Here is a 17,433-nt window from a genome sequence, read left to right as displayed (position 1 = left end):
AAACAGTTATATTCATTTTATTCTCTTCATGCGGATAAAAGTAGTAATGAGGGAGTAGCCACACAAATGAATCACAATTGAAAAGTTCAACCTTTCACATCGTTTTCAACAATAATACATGTATCAAGGATATAGGTTCATGTTGTAGCCCTACTATGAATTTAAAAAAAGGAACTACAAAAAATATGTGTGAAATTTTTTTGAATATTTGTTTGAACCATTCATTCCAAAAAAACCATGTACGCAGTGACAAAGCTGTTCATGTGAACAACATAATGATTCATCATCAGGATTTCAAGCCCATCGGAAAATATAAATACTCAGATTTTCAAATAAGAAAATTATCAGTTTGTTGACTTCAATTTCGATACGGTGAAAATCTGATATTTCGTTGGATGTTTGACAAGCTACCTTCAAGTGGCTTCTTGATTCATAATATGGCCGCTCTCTCGCAGGCGGACGAAGCAACGTGCGAGTTGGCTAAAACACAGCACAATATTTCACATAACAGTATGTACTATATTTAATATACAGGGCGCAAAGGTAACGAGGCATATGACATTTTACTGGTGAACCATTGGTCCTAGAAGCATACTTCCAGTTGGAAAAAGTACCCAAATAATGTGTAGTACTCAGATTTTTGATTCATGTTGCCAGGGGTTACATAGTTATTGAAATAAAAATGTTAACTCTTTATGCGGACACCCTGTGACCCAAAACCCAATTGGAAAGTTGTTTCCTAGTCTCCAACAAAAAAATTCAACGTTTCTAAGTGCAATATTCACTGAGATATTCGAAGAAAGTTGGAAAAAAGACCAGCATTATAAATACGGGGAAACCATTTTATCCGTTGCTGTTTTTTCTCAAATTTCCTCAATTTTTCGAATTCGCATATCTCAGTGAATATTGCACTTAGAAACGTGAAACTATTTTAGTTGGCATCTTGAAAGACAGAGCAACAACGTCTTAATTGGGTTCTTTGGCACACGGGGACGGTATCTAAAAAGTCTTTTTCATTTTATTTTATAGCTATACAACCCCTTACAACGTGAATGACATATCTGAGTTGGACACGTGATTTGGATACTTTTTCCAGTTGGGTATGTCTCTAATTAGACTAACGGCTCGCCAGTAAAGTGCCATACACCCTGTTACCCATGAGCCTGCATATACACATAAAAAATAGTTTGGGACGAAATAAAGTCAATTCTCGTTTTAACGAATACCGTTATAACGGGAAAAAATATCGTTTTAACGAAAACTTTTCTAATCCCCAGGTAAGTTTACGTAGGAACAATATAAAAATCTGGAATTCCTTTGTAACGAAATTTCGTTATTACCAAGTGATTTCTCTGGTATCTTGGAGTTCATTATAATGGGGTTTGACTGTATTCCCCCCAAAAAAATCGGGCATTTTTGCAGTAAAGTAATTCAACTTCGGCAATTTGATCTGAAAACAGTCCTTTTTGTAATGATTGTCTTTTTTACTTTTATAAATTTAGGAAGGAAACAAAAGGAAGAAAGGGTGGGGAGAAAAAAAGAAATGACCAAGAGGGGCTCGGTTGTGCGTAAATGTCTCGAAATTCCACTTGTGCGCAGGGGGATTCGTGCCTCACTCTCAGTTTTATGACAAAATTTGACATTTATGAGACGTTTGACTATGGTCACAATTAATCTCTATATATAGCTTTCAATTTTAAAATATTTCATTTATACGAAGAACAATTTCAATTATTTGACATTTTCATTTTGATTCAAATCTTTGGCATTTAGACATCATTTGAAACTATCAAATCCACGCAGTTTTTGCAGATTGTCGAAACGCGTCGCTGAATTGGTTTTGCATGCATATTATCGACGCTAAAAACCATAAATTTTAGGTTGACAGATACAAAAAGATGAATTCAGCCGGTTACAGACATTTCAAAGTGAAGACTTACGTGAGAATTTATTGCACTTTTCTGAGAAATCAGCAGATGCAGTGAGTCTCAAATAAACGGATTTAAATTGCTTTAAATGTGGTCATACGCCCTTTAAGAATTTTTTTTTAATGTCCACAACATTGTTCTTGCAGGATAGGAAAATTGCATTGAAATTATTTGGGATGTTGCAGGCCAGTAGTAGGCGCCTATCGACATTTTGTACTGATGAATGTCTGATCAACTTGTAAAAATTGAGATTATATATATTATATCTCAACAAGGCTATGACCACAGTGTCAAGGGACGCTGTTTAGAGCGCATGGACGCTAGTGTTCATCTTCGGAAGATTATGATGTAGATTTTATAGTTGATTTTTTTTTCCTCTGTATATTATGATCCGTCCATTGACGAACATTGATTATGTGTGAATTTATATGTGCAATCTGTATGTAATATTTTTATCTATTATCCTGAAGATATCTAATAAAATTTCCAGACATACCCATCCTCCGGGAACGCTTCAATATCTCAATGAGATGGGAAGCGGGGTGTTTGGTCTTCAAAGGTCAAAGGCCAGTAGTAGGTCAGCAGCAGGCTTAAGTAGTAGGTCAGTTAATTAATAGGAAGCATTGCAGTATCAATTAAAGTACTTTAAAGGTGTAGTGTCAATTTTAGAGGAAGTCCCAATAAATTATCTTCTTGGATTGCATATAGACACCAATCAGCAAACCAAATGACGTTAAGACCGTCTTAAATATGTTAAAAATTATGTTTTTCCTGTTAAATTGAAAGGAATGGCCTATGAACACTTGCGATTGAAACAACAGTAATTTTATGTAATTACAGTTTCTTGAGTTATACAGCAATGCAGTTTTAAAAAATTAAATTTCATGGGTATTTTTTCTCATGTATGATTTGGTCTCTAGGAGTTTGTTATAACTGAATTTGACTTGTTTTCAGCAGAGGCAATGAATTGGCATCCCCTCAAAATTCATAAAAAAATGCTCCAGAGCAATCATTCTTTATTCGATTTTTATAAATATATTCCCCCCTCAGACCAATGCTGAAGATAGCTTTGTGCTAAACTAGATGGCTATCCGTCTGTAATTGCATGAAAACGATGGGTTTTTTTTTTACAAGCTTTCATTTTTCACTCATCGACTTCTTGGATTGCATTTACTACCAGCACTCAAAAGAATGTCAATGAATGGTCGACAAATCTTTGTCTGCTTTCTTTATGGCAGCCCTCTTTGAATGAAAAGTCTTCGAACGTATAATTTTCTGTCCTTACAGTTACTCCATTTTGCTTAAACCTCTTCTATAGTTTGTGTCAGGGCCTACTGTCACCCCCAAGTCGTAAAACCACAGAGATTACATGAACAACTTATTTTATTTTCTTCCTCATGTTAATGTTACTTGAATAGGGGAAAATTTGCGAAAAAGATATGCTATTCTATGCATTTTGTTTGCAATTAAATTTTTTTAGTCAGTGACTAAAAAAATTTAATTTCATAACCTTCTTCGTGACTACCGTATCAGTAGCCGTGGCTCCCCTTTTGCGAGATTTTCATCCGTGGCCCCCCTTTAATATCCTAGGGCCCACCTGGGGCCATATGGCCCCCAGTAGAGAACCACTGATATAGCCTATATCTTATTCCCAAGTGTTGTTTGTGTGTTCTGGGTTATTTCCTTAATGATGCACAGGTAGTATTTGATGAATGTCACAAAGCAAAAAATCTCTGTCCTGTTGGATCAAGTAAACCTACCAAAACTGGCCTGACAGTTTTGGAGTTACAGAACAAACTTCCCAAAGCCCGTGTTGTCTATGCCAGTGCAACAGGTAACTTTTTTTGAAAATTATTTTTAAATATACAATTTGATATTTTTGTCCACATAAATTAGAAGCATGTGACTAAAAAATGTTCTTTTATTTTTAATCATTTCTCAGGTGCATCTGAACCAAAAAACATGGCTTATATGACCAGACTAGGTTTATGGGGTGAAGGGACACCTTTCAGAGAATTCAATGACTTCATTTCTGTTGTGGAAAAGCGAGGTGTGGGAGCCATGGAATTGGTTGCTATGGACATGAAAGTGAGCATTTCAGATATACACATAACTTGTTTATGTAAAATATCTTTTTAATCTTTTTTCTTTGTTACTCCTTATTCATTTATAATTAATATTTTCATGTAATTTTGAATAAAGCAAAGTGATTTTACTATGGGGAAACCTGAATACAATTTTTTTTACCTACAGCTCAGAGGGCTGTATATGGCTAGGCAACTTAGTTTTGCTGGTGTTACATTCAAGATTGAAGAAATTCCATTGACTGATGATTTCATCAAGATGTATAACGAGTCTGTCAGCTTGGTAAGCTGTTTGTTGTTTTACTTTTTTTTTTTTTGTTACTCTGAATCATCTGTTTTTGTGGTTAAATTTTTTATTCATAAAAAAAAAGATAATTAAACATGAAATAAGTATAAATATATTTTAGAAGGAATTTCCAGTCTTTGCTTATGCACTGATAGCAATTCAGTTTGTTTTGAAAAGATTTGGGATCGCACACACGCACACGTTTCAGTACAGCATTATCCACTAGATATAAGTTGTTACATTAATAAAGTATGAAAGGCTGTCAAATTTTGAATGTGTGCTGAGCAGCGCCTGCTCTGCGTATGCATCCATATCAATGAAAGTGTTCATTAGCCAAATACATATTCATCGGCTGAGGTTGAAAAAAACATTAAAAAAATTGTTTTAGCTGAGATACTACTGTGTTGTATTTATGTGAGTACAAGCATATGCATAATACTTCTATAAAGATAAAATAAAAGCAAGATTATTTTCCAAAAAAAATACAGTAAATTTTGATTGCCTTTCATTTTATTCTAGTTTGAAGGGTTTTTCACACATGATGTGTTTGTTTTTCTAAAACCATTGATAGGTATTCTGAGGGATGTTTTGCTTTTCAACTACTGACTTTAGCTTGAGATTTTAATTTTTTCCATTTCATTAGTTATTCTTTTCCTTTTTAACCTGAACTTTTTCTCTAACATTTCTGAAAAATATACACACAATAAAGATTTGTACTGATGTTTGAACACTGCATTCACTCACAGGTGAGCAACAGTGAAATAGCAATATTGACGTGCAACGAAAGATTTGTAAGCCCAGGTGGCCAAGTTCATTCTCATTGGTTAGTGTTTATCTACAAAACTGGAAAAAAAGGGGCAGTGGTAGTTGTGTGCATGTCTCGTTTAACCTAATTTTGATATGTTGATTTTTGAAACTCTGCATTTTTATCTGAGTTTCACAAATTAATAAAATACAAATCAAGGTCAAATTAACCTTGCCCTATTCTCTAGTCAATATTTCTATGTCAACTTTATGCTGGCTTTTAATGCTTCTGCTTATTTCTTTAAATTGTATTTAATGCTTCACACTCTGAAGTACTGGCTAAAGTGTAGCCTGTACTAATGTATTACAATATGTATTCCTTTGATTAATGGTGTAGCTAGAAAAAACATTACCTATGTTAAGCTCAGATGTATCTTAAAATGAAATTAAACTTTCACATATATCTATTTGCAAAATTAAAAACTTACATTTCCTATTTTACTCAGTGGGTGGATGCACGAGAAAAATTTAGTGATGCAGCAGAGCTGATGGAAGGAGATGCTCGAATGAAAAAAACTATGTGGTGTCAGTTTTGGGCATCTCATCAGAGATTCTTCAAATATTTGTGCATTGCATCGAAAGTACACCATGTTGTTTCCCTTGCTAGAGAAGCTGTTAAAAATGGGAAAGTGAGTAACAGTATTCTGCTCATATGTATTTGAAGGGAGGAAAAGTGTCATTCTGTGGTTTTAACAAATATTTAATATTTTATGAAATTAAAACTTCATATTGATTTTTAGTGTGTTGTGATTGGCTTACAATCAACTGGTGAAGCAAGAACTTTAGAACAACTAGAAGAACAAGGTGGTGAATTAACAGATTTTGTGTCGACTGCCAAGTGAGTAAAATTGAATTTGCGTTCCTGATCGAATTCCTTTCAACTCCAAGGTGCTTAATTAGCATTCAATTCTCTTTATTGTTTCATCTTGTTACATAAATACAAGATGAGACAAAAAAGTCAGCTAAGGGGTCTAGAGACCCATACTGGTTGATACATTGCAAGTTTTTAATGAATATTAATGAACACATTTACTTGTTAGTGAATAATATCAAAAAACTAAAATGGAAAAAAGAAATATATTTAAAAAAATGCAAAAGGGTAAAATGCAAAAAGTTTTAAAATTTAAATTTTCCTTTTCCCCCTCTTTTCTTTGTAGTAGTTAATATGAGGGGGGAAAAAAACAAATATCAAAACATTTGCATGATTTGTAGTATTTTTGTCAACAGCAAGGAGTGCAACTATATGAAATATACAATGCTTCAGATTTTCACATAAGTACAAATAACAAGAATCAATAATGTTGCAATGCGGAAGATCGAATAGATTCATAATTTAACTGAGTAAGGAGCCTAGGAAAGATCAAAAGAAACTCTCAATGTCACTGATTGAAAAAAGATATTTCTTCATGTCTCTTTTGAGAGGTAATAAATTAGTAATATTAAGGATATCAGGTGGTAAAGTTGCAAAATTTTGGGATGAGGTTAGTAAAATGCTTCTTTAGAAGAGTTTTGTAAATAAGTGGCAGCGAGTATATATTTTTCAATCTATTTGAGAAATACTTAAAGTCATTTAAAAATAATTATAGTCGATTTGTAGAAGTAAAGCTGACGTAAGGGGTCCAAGACTGTGGAAAAGTTATTTTGAAGGGGTAAAAAAGAGTCGCTTGTGATGAGTCTTATTGTTTTGTTCATTTGATCATTTTTGTCGCACCACGGTCATTTTCTGCACACGAGGGCTAATTAGACCGGGACCTACAATTTATTGCCGATTCCGAACGGCAGGCTTGTTTTTATACTCATCGAGAGGTTGGCGCGCTAACCCCTCGATGGGGGACTCCCTGCGGTAGCAATTTTTTGCTGCGGTCAAGTCGCCGTTTTTTTGTTGTACCCCTGTGTCAGGAAAGTTTTCTGACAGGGATGAACCGGGTATCGAACTCGCGACACCTCTAAACATCCTTTGGTACTTTAGGCGAGCATCTTATCGACCGGGCTACCGCGCCCCCTTATTGTTTTTTTTTTTTTTTTTTTTTTTTTTTGAGTTTCATTATTGGTGTAAGATTTGAATCGAAGTCGCCACCCCAGATAGCCAAACCATATATAGGGATCATGAAACAATGAGTAATAAAGTGTTAACATGATAGAGTGATCTATATATGGTTTAAGGTAATATAGTTTGTAAATTACATAACAAAGTTTATTTTGCAAATATTTTACATGAGGTTTTTCATCTAAGGTTATGATCGATATTAATACCTAGGCATTTAATCATGGAAGCCTGTTCAAGACTCTGGCAGTTACAAGTAGAAATATTTTGGCAATTATTATTGTGGAATATCAGATTATGGTTGACGTTTATATTAGCTATAGAAGAGAAGTACATAAACTTAGTTTTTGTTACTTTTATTTGTAAGTCGTTACTGATAAAGCAATCACGAATTATCAATAAATCAGTGTTTATTATCAGACTTGCTAGTGAATGATCGTCATCAGTTCAATAAAGTACTGTGTCATCTGCAAATGTGATGATTTTACCAGTTAATTCAATGTTACAAAGGTCATTTATGAATATATTAAATAACAATGGGGTGTCAGAACAGAACTCTGAGATACTCCTTTGATTGTTTCCAATGGGTTACTAAGATTATTTCCAACTTTAACTATTTGAGATCTATGACTAAGATAAGAAGCAATTAATTTATGTGCGTATTCAGTGTTACCTCTGATTCCGAAAATATGCAATTTATTGAGTAAGATTCAATGTTCAACACTCTCAAATGCTTTTTTCATGTCCAGGAAAATGTCAATAGTCTTTTTGGATGCATAAATTTTTTTTAATGATATACTTAGTGAATGTACAAAGTGCAGTCTGTGTGTGTTTCTGTTTGGAAAAAACTGTATTGATTATATAATAGAAAAAAATTCTATTATTTTAATGATTATTTTAAAAAGCTTTGAAAGTGACAATATAACTGAAATTGGTTTAAAGTTGTTGAGATCATTTGGATCACCATTTTTATGAACTGGAGTTAAAACTGCTAATTTTAATGATTCAGGAAATTCACCTTTTACAATACAATTATTTATTTAGTCGGAGAGTATGTTTAAGATATTATTAGGGAGTTTTGGCAAAACTTTAGAGAGAGTTTGAAGTACCTGAGGATGACCCAGTAGCAGGTAAAGTCTTGATAATTTTTTAAATTTCTTCCGGAAAAGTTGGAGTGAGGTATATTGAGCTGACTGTTTGAGTCGATAGAGTATTTATAATCATCATTTATATTAATATTGATTGGTGAATGTTAATAAAGTGGGCATTGAAATTTTGAGCGAGGGTGTTATCACAGTTTGTTGGTAATGAATTGTGATTATTACCTTTGAATATTATTTCATCCAATAACTTCCAGCGTTTTTTAGATGTGTTATGTTTCAAAAATTGTTCAGAGTAGTAATTATTTTTAGTAGTTCTAATTTGGGACTTGACCATTCAAGGCATTACTGCCATCAATTTTTTTTTCAAATTGTGCAAAATATGTACATGAAAATATTTTCTATATAATCAGGTAACCTTGTAGTCCCATGTGCAATACAAGCAATTTCCAACCAGTGCTGTGAAGGTTAACCTGTAGAATGTTCTATTTGTTTTTCTTCCTCCTTTCAATGAAATGCATTTTATCTTTTCCAATTTTGTGGAAATTTTCTGAAAATAGAACCTATAATTAACCTTTAATTAAATCACACACTGGAAAGGAAATCTAGTAACTAGACTTTTTTCCACTGTTTATTGTATATGCTGTGTATATACAGTATTTACTCTTGTATAGGACAAGGTTTTTAATTAAATTTTCACTTTAAAAACCTAGGTTTTTAGTAATTTTTTTTCTTTGTAAATCAGGTGAAGAAACTGTAAAGTGTGTAAAGAAAACTACTAGTATAGTTCCCTTATTTTGATCTGTAAAATTCACCTTGTTTTACATGTGAGTAAATATGGTATGCAATAACCAATTTTGCAGTCCTCTGAGACTAGGGGGAGGGGGGGGGGTGCTAACTATGAGTGAACATTCAATTACACGAACAATTTTCTTTCAATGGAGATGCCTAGAATCAACGATGCGAGTAATGTTCATTCAGTCATATTTTGTATCTAGAAACCAGGGTGAATATGTACTATTCAAATGTATTTTGTTCTTGTAGTACAATTACATATTGTTATAACTTTAAATTTAAATAGATTTCAGAATTTAGCACCATGCATAAGTTGGATGCAGAATGAGATATTAAATAGTAAATACAGAACTACTACTTGGTTAACCCCTTCAAGTGCAAGCTTTCGACAAGAAATTCGGATGATCTGTATTTGAAGTATTGGTGATAAAACTCAATCTGGTTTCCTTGTTGACATGTTAGATAGAAAAGGAAAAAAAAAAGATTAGTGCAGTAAGATTTCCCTTTCACCTTCTCTTTCTCCCCATCCCATTTGTTCTTTCTCTCTCATAAATATATACAGTGAAATCTTTGTATAAAACAGAATGTGTGTTAAGAGACAAATTATTATCCATTCCAGACAGGTTTCCATTTTATAAAAATGCACACAAAAATATAAGCAGTGATTAATTTTTTGTTGTTTAGCAAAACTTAAATTTTGAGAACATCACCCTAACTAACATAAATTAACGAGTACTAAAAAGAGACGTGCATTATTATTTTGAATTTTTCATGTTTGCGGTTTTAAATTATGCATTTGATTATATTTTTGCATTATTTAATGCACTTATAAACTTCACTGTAATGCATTCTCCTGCCTAGCGATAGAATGAACGCTTACTTTTGTAAAAAATGAAAAAAATTTAATATTTAAAATGAGATAGGTACAAAATTTCAATTTTTTCTTTATTTTACCTCCATTTTTCTGTTTGAATTCATACATAGTTTCTTGTGGCTGGTCGCCATCTCTACACTGAATGAAATTCTATAGTACGGTATCGTAAAATTGTGAAAAATATTTGTTTTCCTCACCTATTCTTTTCCTGAACTAGTTTGAATCAAAATAAACATTTTTTTAAAATAAGCAGGAGTGTTTTCTAACTAAAGCCACTATTTTCATTGTAGATGAAATGCTAAATGGGCTTTCACTAAATTTTGAATAACAAATCCGCTTATACCTATGCCAGCCCCTTACTTCCAAAACCAGTTCAGATAGATAATAAGCATTCATAATTGGCAAATTAAAAAAAAAAATGGTTTGGTACCAGCAAAATTTCATATGTGCCAAGCATTTTTTTTCATGAAAAAATTGATGTTTAAAGTAGTGTATTCTTTGTAGTGTATTCGTCTGAGGCTTAGGGGACCCCTTTCCATGCTAGTAGATATGCTGACATAATTTCTGATCATTTTGTGCTATCTCCAGACTTCATTTTCAGTTATTGTTAGATAAAAAAAAGCACCAATGCCAATTTTTTTTAGTAACCATGGCAACCTGGCACAGACATATAGTATTGGTCAATATATCTTGTCTGCTGCTATTGCAAATTGAAAGTTTAGTTATATTTTTAACTTCTTGGCAATGCAGCATAATAAAACTCTTTGCTGTAGCCAAGGTTGGTTTAAACTGGTTTAAACTGCCGAAAACATAAACCTAAATGAATGCTTTTGGATATTTTGAACACAATAAGTTTATAGCATGATGAACTTACTTTTTTGTATATTGCTGCGTTTCATTTTAAACACTACTTTGTTACAATAATCAAAACTAAATATTATAATTTGCAATTTTAATTTTTTGACAAAGTGTAGAACAGATGTATAATTTTATTGTCTGTTTTATCCAAACTACTAATGTTATCTAAACTACTGATTACCCAAGTTCAATTTCCTAAGTGAAATAGAGCTGTTTATTAAAAATATGTATGATAGTAGATCATAGGGTTAAGTGTTTGACCTCAAAAACTTGCTTGGCATTAAAAGTCAAAAACATGTTGTCATTCTTACTTTTTACACTTAGAATAAGTTATAGAGCTTTTCTTAAGCACCATATGCAATCAGCACTGCTATATTAACTCTATAATGCCCAGATCGCCCGAAGTCGGCCGAGTAGGTTAATGCCCACAACTGCCTCAAGTCGGCCCAGCTAGGTGGTATGGGTATGTTTTGGTGGGCTTTTGTCACCAATGGGAAAGAAGATGAAAGCTCTTGTCAGAGGCGGGAACGGAAAAGACAACTGCAACGCCCTATCAATGGGATTTTAAAAGCTGATGTACTAGAATGTTCCTTGAGAATGAACTAAGGGTACTCAATGCATTTTACAAAGAGATAATACTGTGAGGAAAGGGGTGTTTTCTGTAGACAAATTATCTCCCGAAAATCCATTGAAATGAAAAGGTGAACGTCAATGCAAAGGGTGGCATAAATAGAAACTCATGGAGAAGGGGTGGGGAGAGGGAAAGTGGCCGAAATTTGGACGAGTCCACTTCGAACACAAAAAACTTGGTATTTTCACGACCCTCCCAGGTTTTCTATCTGGGCGTTAAAGAGTAAAAGGATAATTTAGTTCAATTTGGTATTTTTATTGCTAGCTATATTCTAATATTATGCACAATAAGGGTATCGTTTTAAGTATCAGTGATTATCTAGAAAATTTTATAACAGAAATCAACGCTATACATATATGGTGTAAAAAAACCTTTTAAACACCTGTTATGAAAAGAGTACAGCGGATGGCTTATATCAATACACATAGACTGTATAAGCAGTAGAAGAAATTTTGGGAGGTTGAGAATTATGTTGAACTGAAGAATATCAAATAGTTTCATAGTTTTTCCTTCAGCTTTTATGTTATACTCTATTGAAATTGTATATTTTACATGAAAAAATACACATATGTTGTCCAAAATAATTCTGTAGAGAGCAGAAAATTATTTTACAATCATTAAGTATTTATTCTTTGTACAGTGTAGTGACTTTAAACATTACATGCAATCGTGTGTATTTTCAATGGGAATTTTTATATTGCAAAGCAATATTTGAGGTTTTTGACAGTGGGTCTTTGATGTGACAGTTTAAACCGTCAAAAACTGCCATGTGTCAAAAACCAGCCAACCCTGGTTGTAGCATGTTTGCAGTTGGGGTGGTACTTTATCTTCTTTGACATTGCTTTGTTGAGGTGATTAACCAATGTTCAGGTGAGAATTATTCAATTAAAAAAAAGTTAATTTTAAAGCACTTATTTAAATTGGGTAGTCCCTCTCCACCTGCAGTGGATTCATAGCGTTACATCACTAAAATCTTCGAACCAATATTGCACATAAAAGTTTTCAATCAGATCAAGTAGTTCTGTATGTTTGCAAATCAACATAGTTTTGTCAATGGTATGTCCTGACTGCCACTAATCTCCTGAGTCTTAATGCCCATGTTATTGATGCCATAAATATAAAACTGACTTGATATCATTTACATCAATTTTGCAAAAGCTTTTGATCATGTCTATCATGGAATTCTTATTAACAAAATCAGAAAAATAAGTTGTAACTCTGATTTAGTTGGTTTATTTCCTACATATCTAATAGAGTATAGTTTCCCAAACATTTTGTTCCACTCCCCCCCCCCTCAAATATTTTTTTCCTTCACATTGCCCCCTTAACTCAAGCCAACCCATAGGATCCTATGCTAAACCCTTAGCTTCTATTGCTCTCTGCACTATTCTATCACCCCCATCCCCCAATGGGCGATATTGCCCACTTTGGGAAACACAGCAATAGAGTGAAATCATTGGGCTTTATGGATATAATGCCAAGGTGAACCAGAAAAGTCATTTCTCTCCACTATGAATCCAACCTAGGACCTCTTGCATACCAGACCAGGTCCTGGGTTTGATTCCCAGTAGAGAGAAATTACACTTTTTCCTGTTCACCTCGGCATAATATCTAGAAAGCCTATTGATTTCATGTGTCTTAGCTGAGCAAAAATTTCCATCTGCATATAGTGTGTTGTATATATCCTATAATCCATTTTAAGCCAAGGTTTTGTGGCTACTTCTGGTATGCCTCAGGAATCTGTCCTAGGCCCATTATTATTTATCATTTTTATCAATGATCTTTCTACACTTTTCAAAAACTGCCTGCTCTTTGCTGATGATTTGAAGATTTTTAAAAGTATTGATGTTTGTTATTGCCTACAAAATGTGTTCTTTACTTCATAAATGGTATTTAATTAATAGACAATCTCTATTGCTGAATGTTTTGTTCTTTCATTCACTCAACAAAAAGAAATAAGTGCATGCGGTAGCCCAGGTCAATAAGATACTCGCCTAAAGTACCAAAGGATGTTTAGAGGTGTTGCAAGTTTAATGCCTGGTTCATCCTTGTCAGAAAACTTCCCTGACACAGGTACAGCAGATACGGTGACATGACCACAGAAAAAGATTGCTACTGCAGGGAGTCTCACATCGAGGGGTTAGTGCACCAACCTCTCTGTGAGTATACAAAAGGTTGCCATTTGAAATTGCAATAAATTGTAGATTCCGATCTAATTAGCCCTCGTGTGCAGAAAATGACCATGGTGCGACAAAAATGATAAAAAAGAATCCAATTTCTTATATGTATAGCATTAATAGCCAGTTGCTCATAAGAACCTATGCAACCAATTTGGGTGTTATTTATACAGTAAAACCTATCTTTTTTCAAGGGAACCTGTATTAAGCTGAAACCTGTCTTTAATGGAAAAAAATCGTAGTCCTGTGATTTCAATGCCAAAATACACATTAAAAACCTGGATTAAACGGAATCTGTCTTGATTCAGTTTAATCCAGGTTACTCTGAAACAGAAAGAAAAATTTTACCCTTTAATGGAAAGTTTCACGCAAACACTTTGACTGTTTCATGACCAGTTGACCAAAGGATCATACAACATATTAGTTCTTCTATCGGAATTTTTAATGCAATTGCTGCTTATCAATGCGAGTTCACTTCACCCACCCTTAGATTTGTAAAAACCGTTACCATACTTGATGCTGTGGTTTTTGAAAAGTCACAGGTAGTGAAACAGTTGCTTTTGGAAATTGTAACAAAATTTTTTGGCAAAGCAGGCTTTTCTATGGTAGAAATCAGTGCTATGGTTAGATTCCCAAATCATATACAATGACTTTCAAAATTGTATGCAAGCTGCTTTCTGTGTATGTCAGCGAGGGAAGAGGGGGGGGGGCAATTACTTGAGCTGCAAAATTTAAGAGGTAGTAGATTTTACGTGGGAAAATCATTGAATTTTACAGTGGCCAGGACAGCGAAATCATGTTGTCCCCCCCCCCCCCAAAAAAAAAAATCTTAGTTACGGCCCTGGTGCTGAGGATTACATAAATATAGACGACAATGTACAAACTGAACCTGACACTACAGATATTGACACCCTGATTGAAAACTTCATAGAAAGTAAAAAAAACTTGAATGTAATCATTTCAGATGAACAGTGTGGTGTGAAGTTTCATGCAGATGCTGTGAAAACCTAAATATTTAGTAATTATAGAGTAAATAATGTACATTATTTTATGTATATTTAAATTAGTTTATTTGCAAGGGATTTATTTTTATTATACTGTACTTCAATTACATATGAAATTTTTACGTAATTTTACACATGTCAATTGAACCTCAAGTGGAAACCTGTGTTCAATGGGAAAAAAATCTTGGTCCCTTGTGATTCCATTGAAGACAGGTTTTATTGTAGTACCAATTTCAATTTTGCTGATCACATTAGAAATCTTTGTTCTGAGTCACATGAAAAACTTGGTTTTGCTTTAAAAGAATGTTGAAAAATTTTATCAATATCAATACTTTATATATTATCCCTTTTTGATACTTTTATAAAATCTAAACTGGAATATGCTTCAATTGTCTGGAACCCATTCACACTTGCCATATTATGAGTTTTGCAATTATTCAAAACAATTTTCTAAGGTATTTATATTTCAAAAAACATGGTCTTTATAACAATGCAGTAGAGTCTTGATAACTCACCATATATTATTGTCATGATTGGCATAGTACTAAATTCAATGGGGAGAAACCTCTTTAACTCGATACATATAGCTAAACCCTGCTTAAGTTGACTGTTTCACATTGTGTTATCACGATTAGTTTTTTTGAAATTGCCTGTTGATTGGGCAGTCAATAAATTTTCACGATATTGCTGTCACATATTTCAACAATTCTTCGTGTCGTTGTTTTTGTTGTTCGAAAATAGTTTTTCATACACCTTGGGGATAGGGTCATTTTCCACTTTTTGGAGCTGGAAACTTGACCTGTGGACCATGAAAGTCATAGATGATATATGAAATGTTTGAGCAAGAGCTGGTTGAATAAGCTAATAAATAGGGGGTTTTTTTTAAAGATCGAAATTTTTAAGTTAAAAAATTGAAAAATTTCTGTGAATATTGTACAATTGCAAAAATTTGCAAATAATATTTTGATACTTATGCTTTTTTCACCAGAATTTGGGATTATTTGTAAAAAATTACTGATATTTATTTTTATTAATTTATAGAGAATGGAATTATCTGTTATATGAATGCAACTATACAGGGTGTCCTGTAAGCAGGGTTGGGTTTCTTCTGGAAAAACCTATTTCTTCCAGGACACAGTGGAAGAAACTGGAAAAAACCAGAAGAAATGAAAGAAAATAAAAATGTGCACTAATTATTGTTTAATTGAAGTACATATAATTAATGCTTGTTATTTCACCTCATTGGGTGTGAAATAACAAATAAGTTTTAAAAACAATATTTTTTTAGCTTTCAAATATAAATATCTTACCAGGATGTGCAATATATATTATTCCAATGAAGGGCTCATATTAATTCATTTCAATTTCCACACAAAATGTTAATCTGAATATTAAAATTATTATACATCTTTAAGTGTAATTAATACATGTTTGTGCAAAATAATTGTATTGCATAGTTTTATGGTAAAAATGTGTTAAGAACTTGAAAAAGCTGATCATCTGCTTCATACATGATAATGCAATAAGACCAAAGCTGCTGGGAGACATCAGATATAACAGCCAATTTAAATTCTTAGAAAAATTATTAATATTGTAATGTTTTTTAATCATGGTGATTGCTTCTAACTACCTTCATGCAGATAGTCATACTTGACATAATTAGAAATTTTAAGTAGCTTTACAAAATGCAGACTTGATTCCTTATTTCCAAGTCAAAATTTAGATATGAAGAGGCCATTCTCTTCCCTATTATTTTTTTGCATGTCTTACTGATCCTAAATTCACTCTCTTGGATGAAAGAAATTTTAAACAATAACAAGTGGCAAGGAATTGTGACAAAATTTAGTAACTTGTTTTTTTTTTTAAACTGTATGTGCAAAAAATAATTTCAGTAATACTCTTCAAAGTACTTTTAATTTAGTAATGGGAAGAGAAAGAATGCGTTGTTAAATATCCAAAATTCACAGAAAAAAGTGATTGTGTTCAAATGCTTCCAAGTTGACATGTAAATTCAGCACTTCAAAAAGAATTATATATTATTGGATTTATCCACTCAACTTTGGAACAGCCTTATGGCTGCCATAACAAAAAAGGTTTTATTACACCATGTTGCACTGAACTGATAAAAGGAAGAATTTTAATTTTAAAACTCTTATACAGTGGAACCTCCCGTAACGGACACTTTCCCGTTAGCGGACACTTTTCTAATCCCTGGTCCCGTGGAATAGGGCTTTAATGTACACTGCTGGCCACCCAAATTGCAACACCAAGAAAGACAAGAGATATCGCAACAATATTTATTTTGTAGATAACATGTTGACCAAGCATCAAATGATTAAATTTATAGACTTCTGTGAAGTGTGGTTCCTGCCAAAATCAGTAGCCAGAGTAGCCGCCATTGTTGGAGATCACCGCTGCCACACGCCTCGGCATTGATTCAAAGAGACTTTGGATGTGTTCTTGGGGTACAGCAGACCAAGCAGCTTCCACGCGTTGCCAAAGTTGATCTGGTGTGGCAGCTGGGGATGTAATCTGGGTCAATCGTTGAGCAACCATGGACCACATGTTTTCTATCGGCGAAAGATCCAGAGAGCGAGCTGGCCAGGGAAGCAATTCAATCTGGCGATTGACGAAGAACCTTTGGACAATGCGTGCCACGTGTGGTCGCACATTATCCTGTTGAAATATGGCTGTGGGCAAGCCCTGAAGGTAAGGAAGGACAACTGGCTCCAACACCTCGGAGATGTAGCGCTGGCTTTTTAAAGTACCGGCAATGCGTACTAGAGGAGTGCGAGAGTGATATCCAATACCGCCCCATACCATAATACCCGGTGCAGGACCAGTGTGG

General features: G+C 33.6%; 1 protein-coding gene across 1 annotated transcript in view; it reads left to right on the top strand.

Annotated features, from left to right (window-relative positions):
- LOC149072216 (protein strawberry notch homolog 1-like) overlaps positions 1-17,433 on the top strand; it is a 128,745-nt gene that overhangs the window by 51,921 nt on the left and 59,391 nt on the right. Inside the window, exons 9-13 of the mRNA XM_089246654.1 lie at positions 3,627-3,762; positions 3,871-4,016; positions 4,182-4,295; positions 5,549-5,731; positions 5,843-5,940. Of these exons, the coding sequence (XP_089102780.1) occupies positions 3,627-3,762; positions 3,871-4,016; positions 4,182-4,295; positions 5,549-5,731; positions 5,843-5,940 (677 nt within the window). The remainder of the gene's footprint in view (positions 1-3,626; positions 3,763-3,870; positions 4,017-4,181; positions 4,296-5,548; positions 5,732-5,842; positions 5,941-17,433) is intronic.

This window comes from Pholcus phalangioides, unplaced genomic scaffold (genome assembly GCF_987345545.1).
Source record: "Pholcus phalangioides strain wild (caught in Gottingen) unplaced genomic scaffold, Ppha-v1.0 ptg000017l_1, whole genome shotgun sequence".
In the NCBI taxonomy this organism is placed as follows: Eukaryota; Metazoa; Arthropoda; class Arachnida; order Araneae; family Pholcidae; genus Pholcus; species Pholcus phalangioides.
This window is presented reverse-complemented; position numbering and strand designations above follow the sequence as displayed.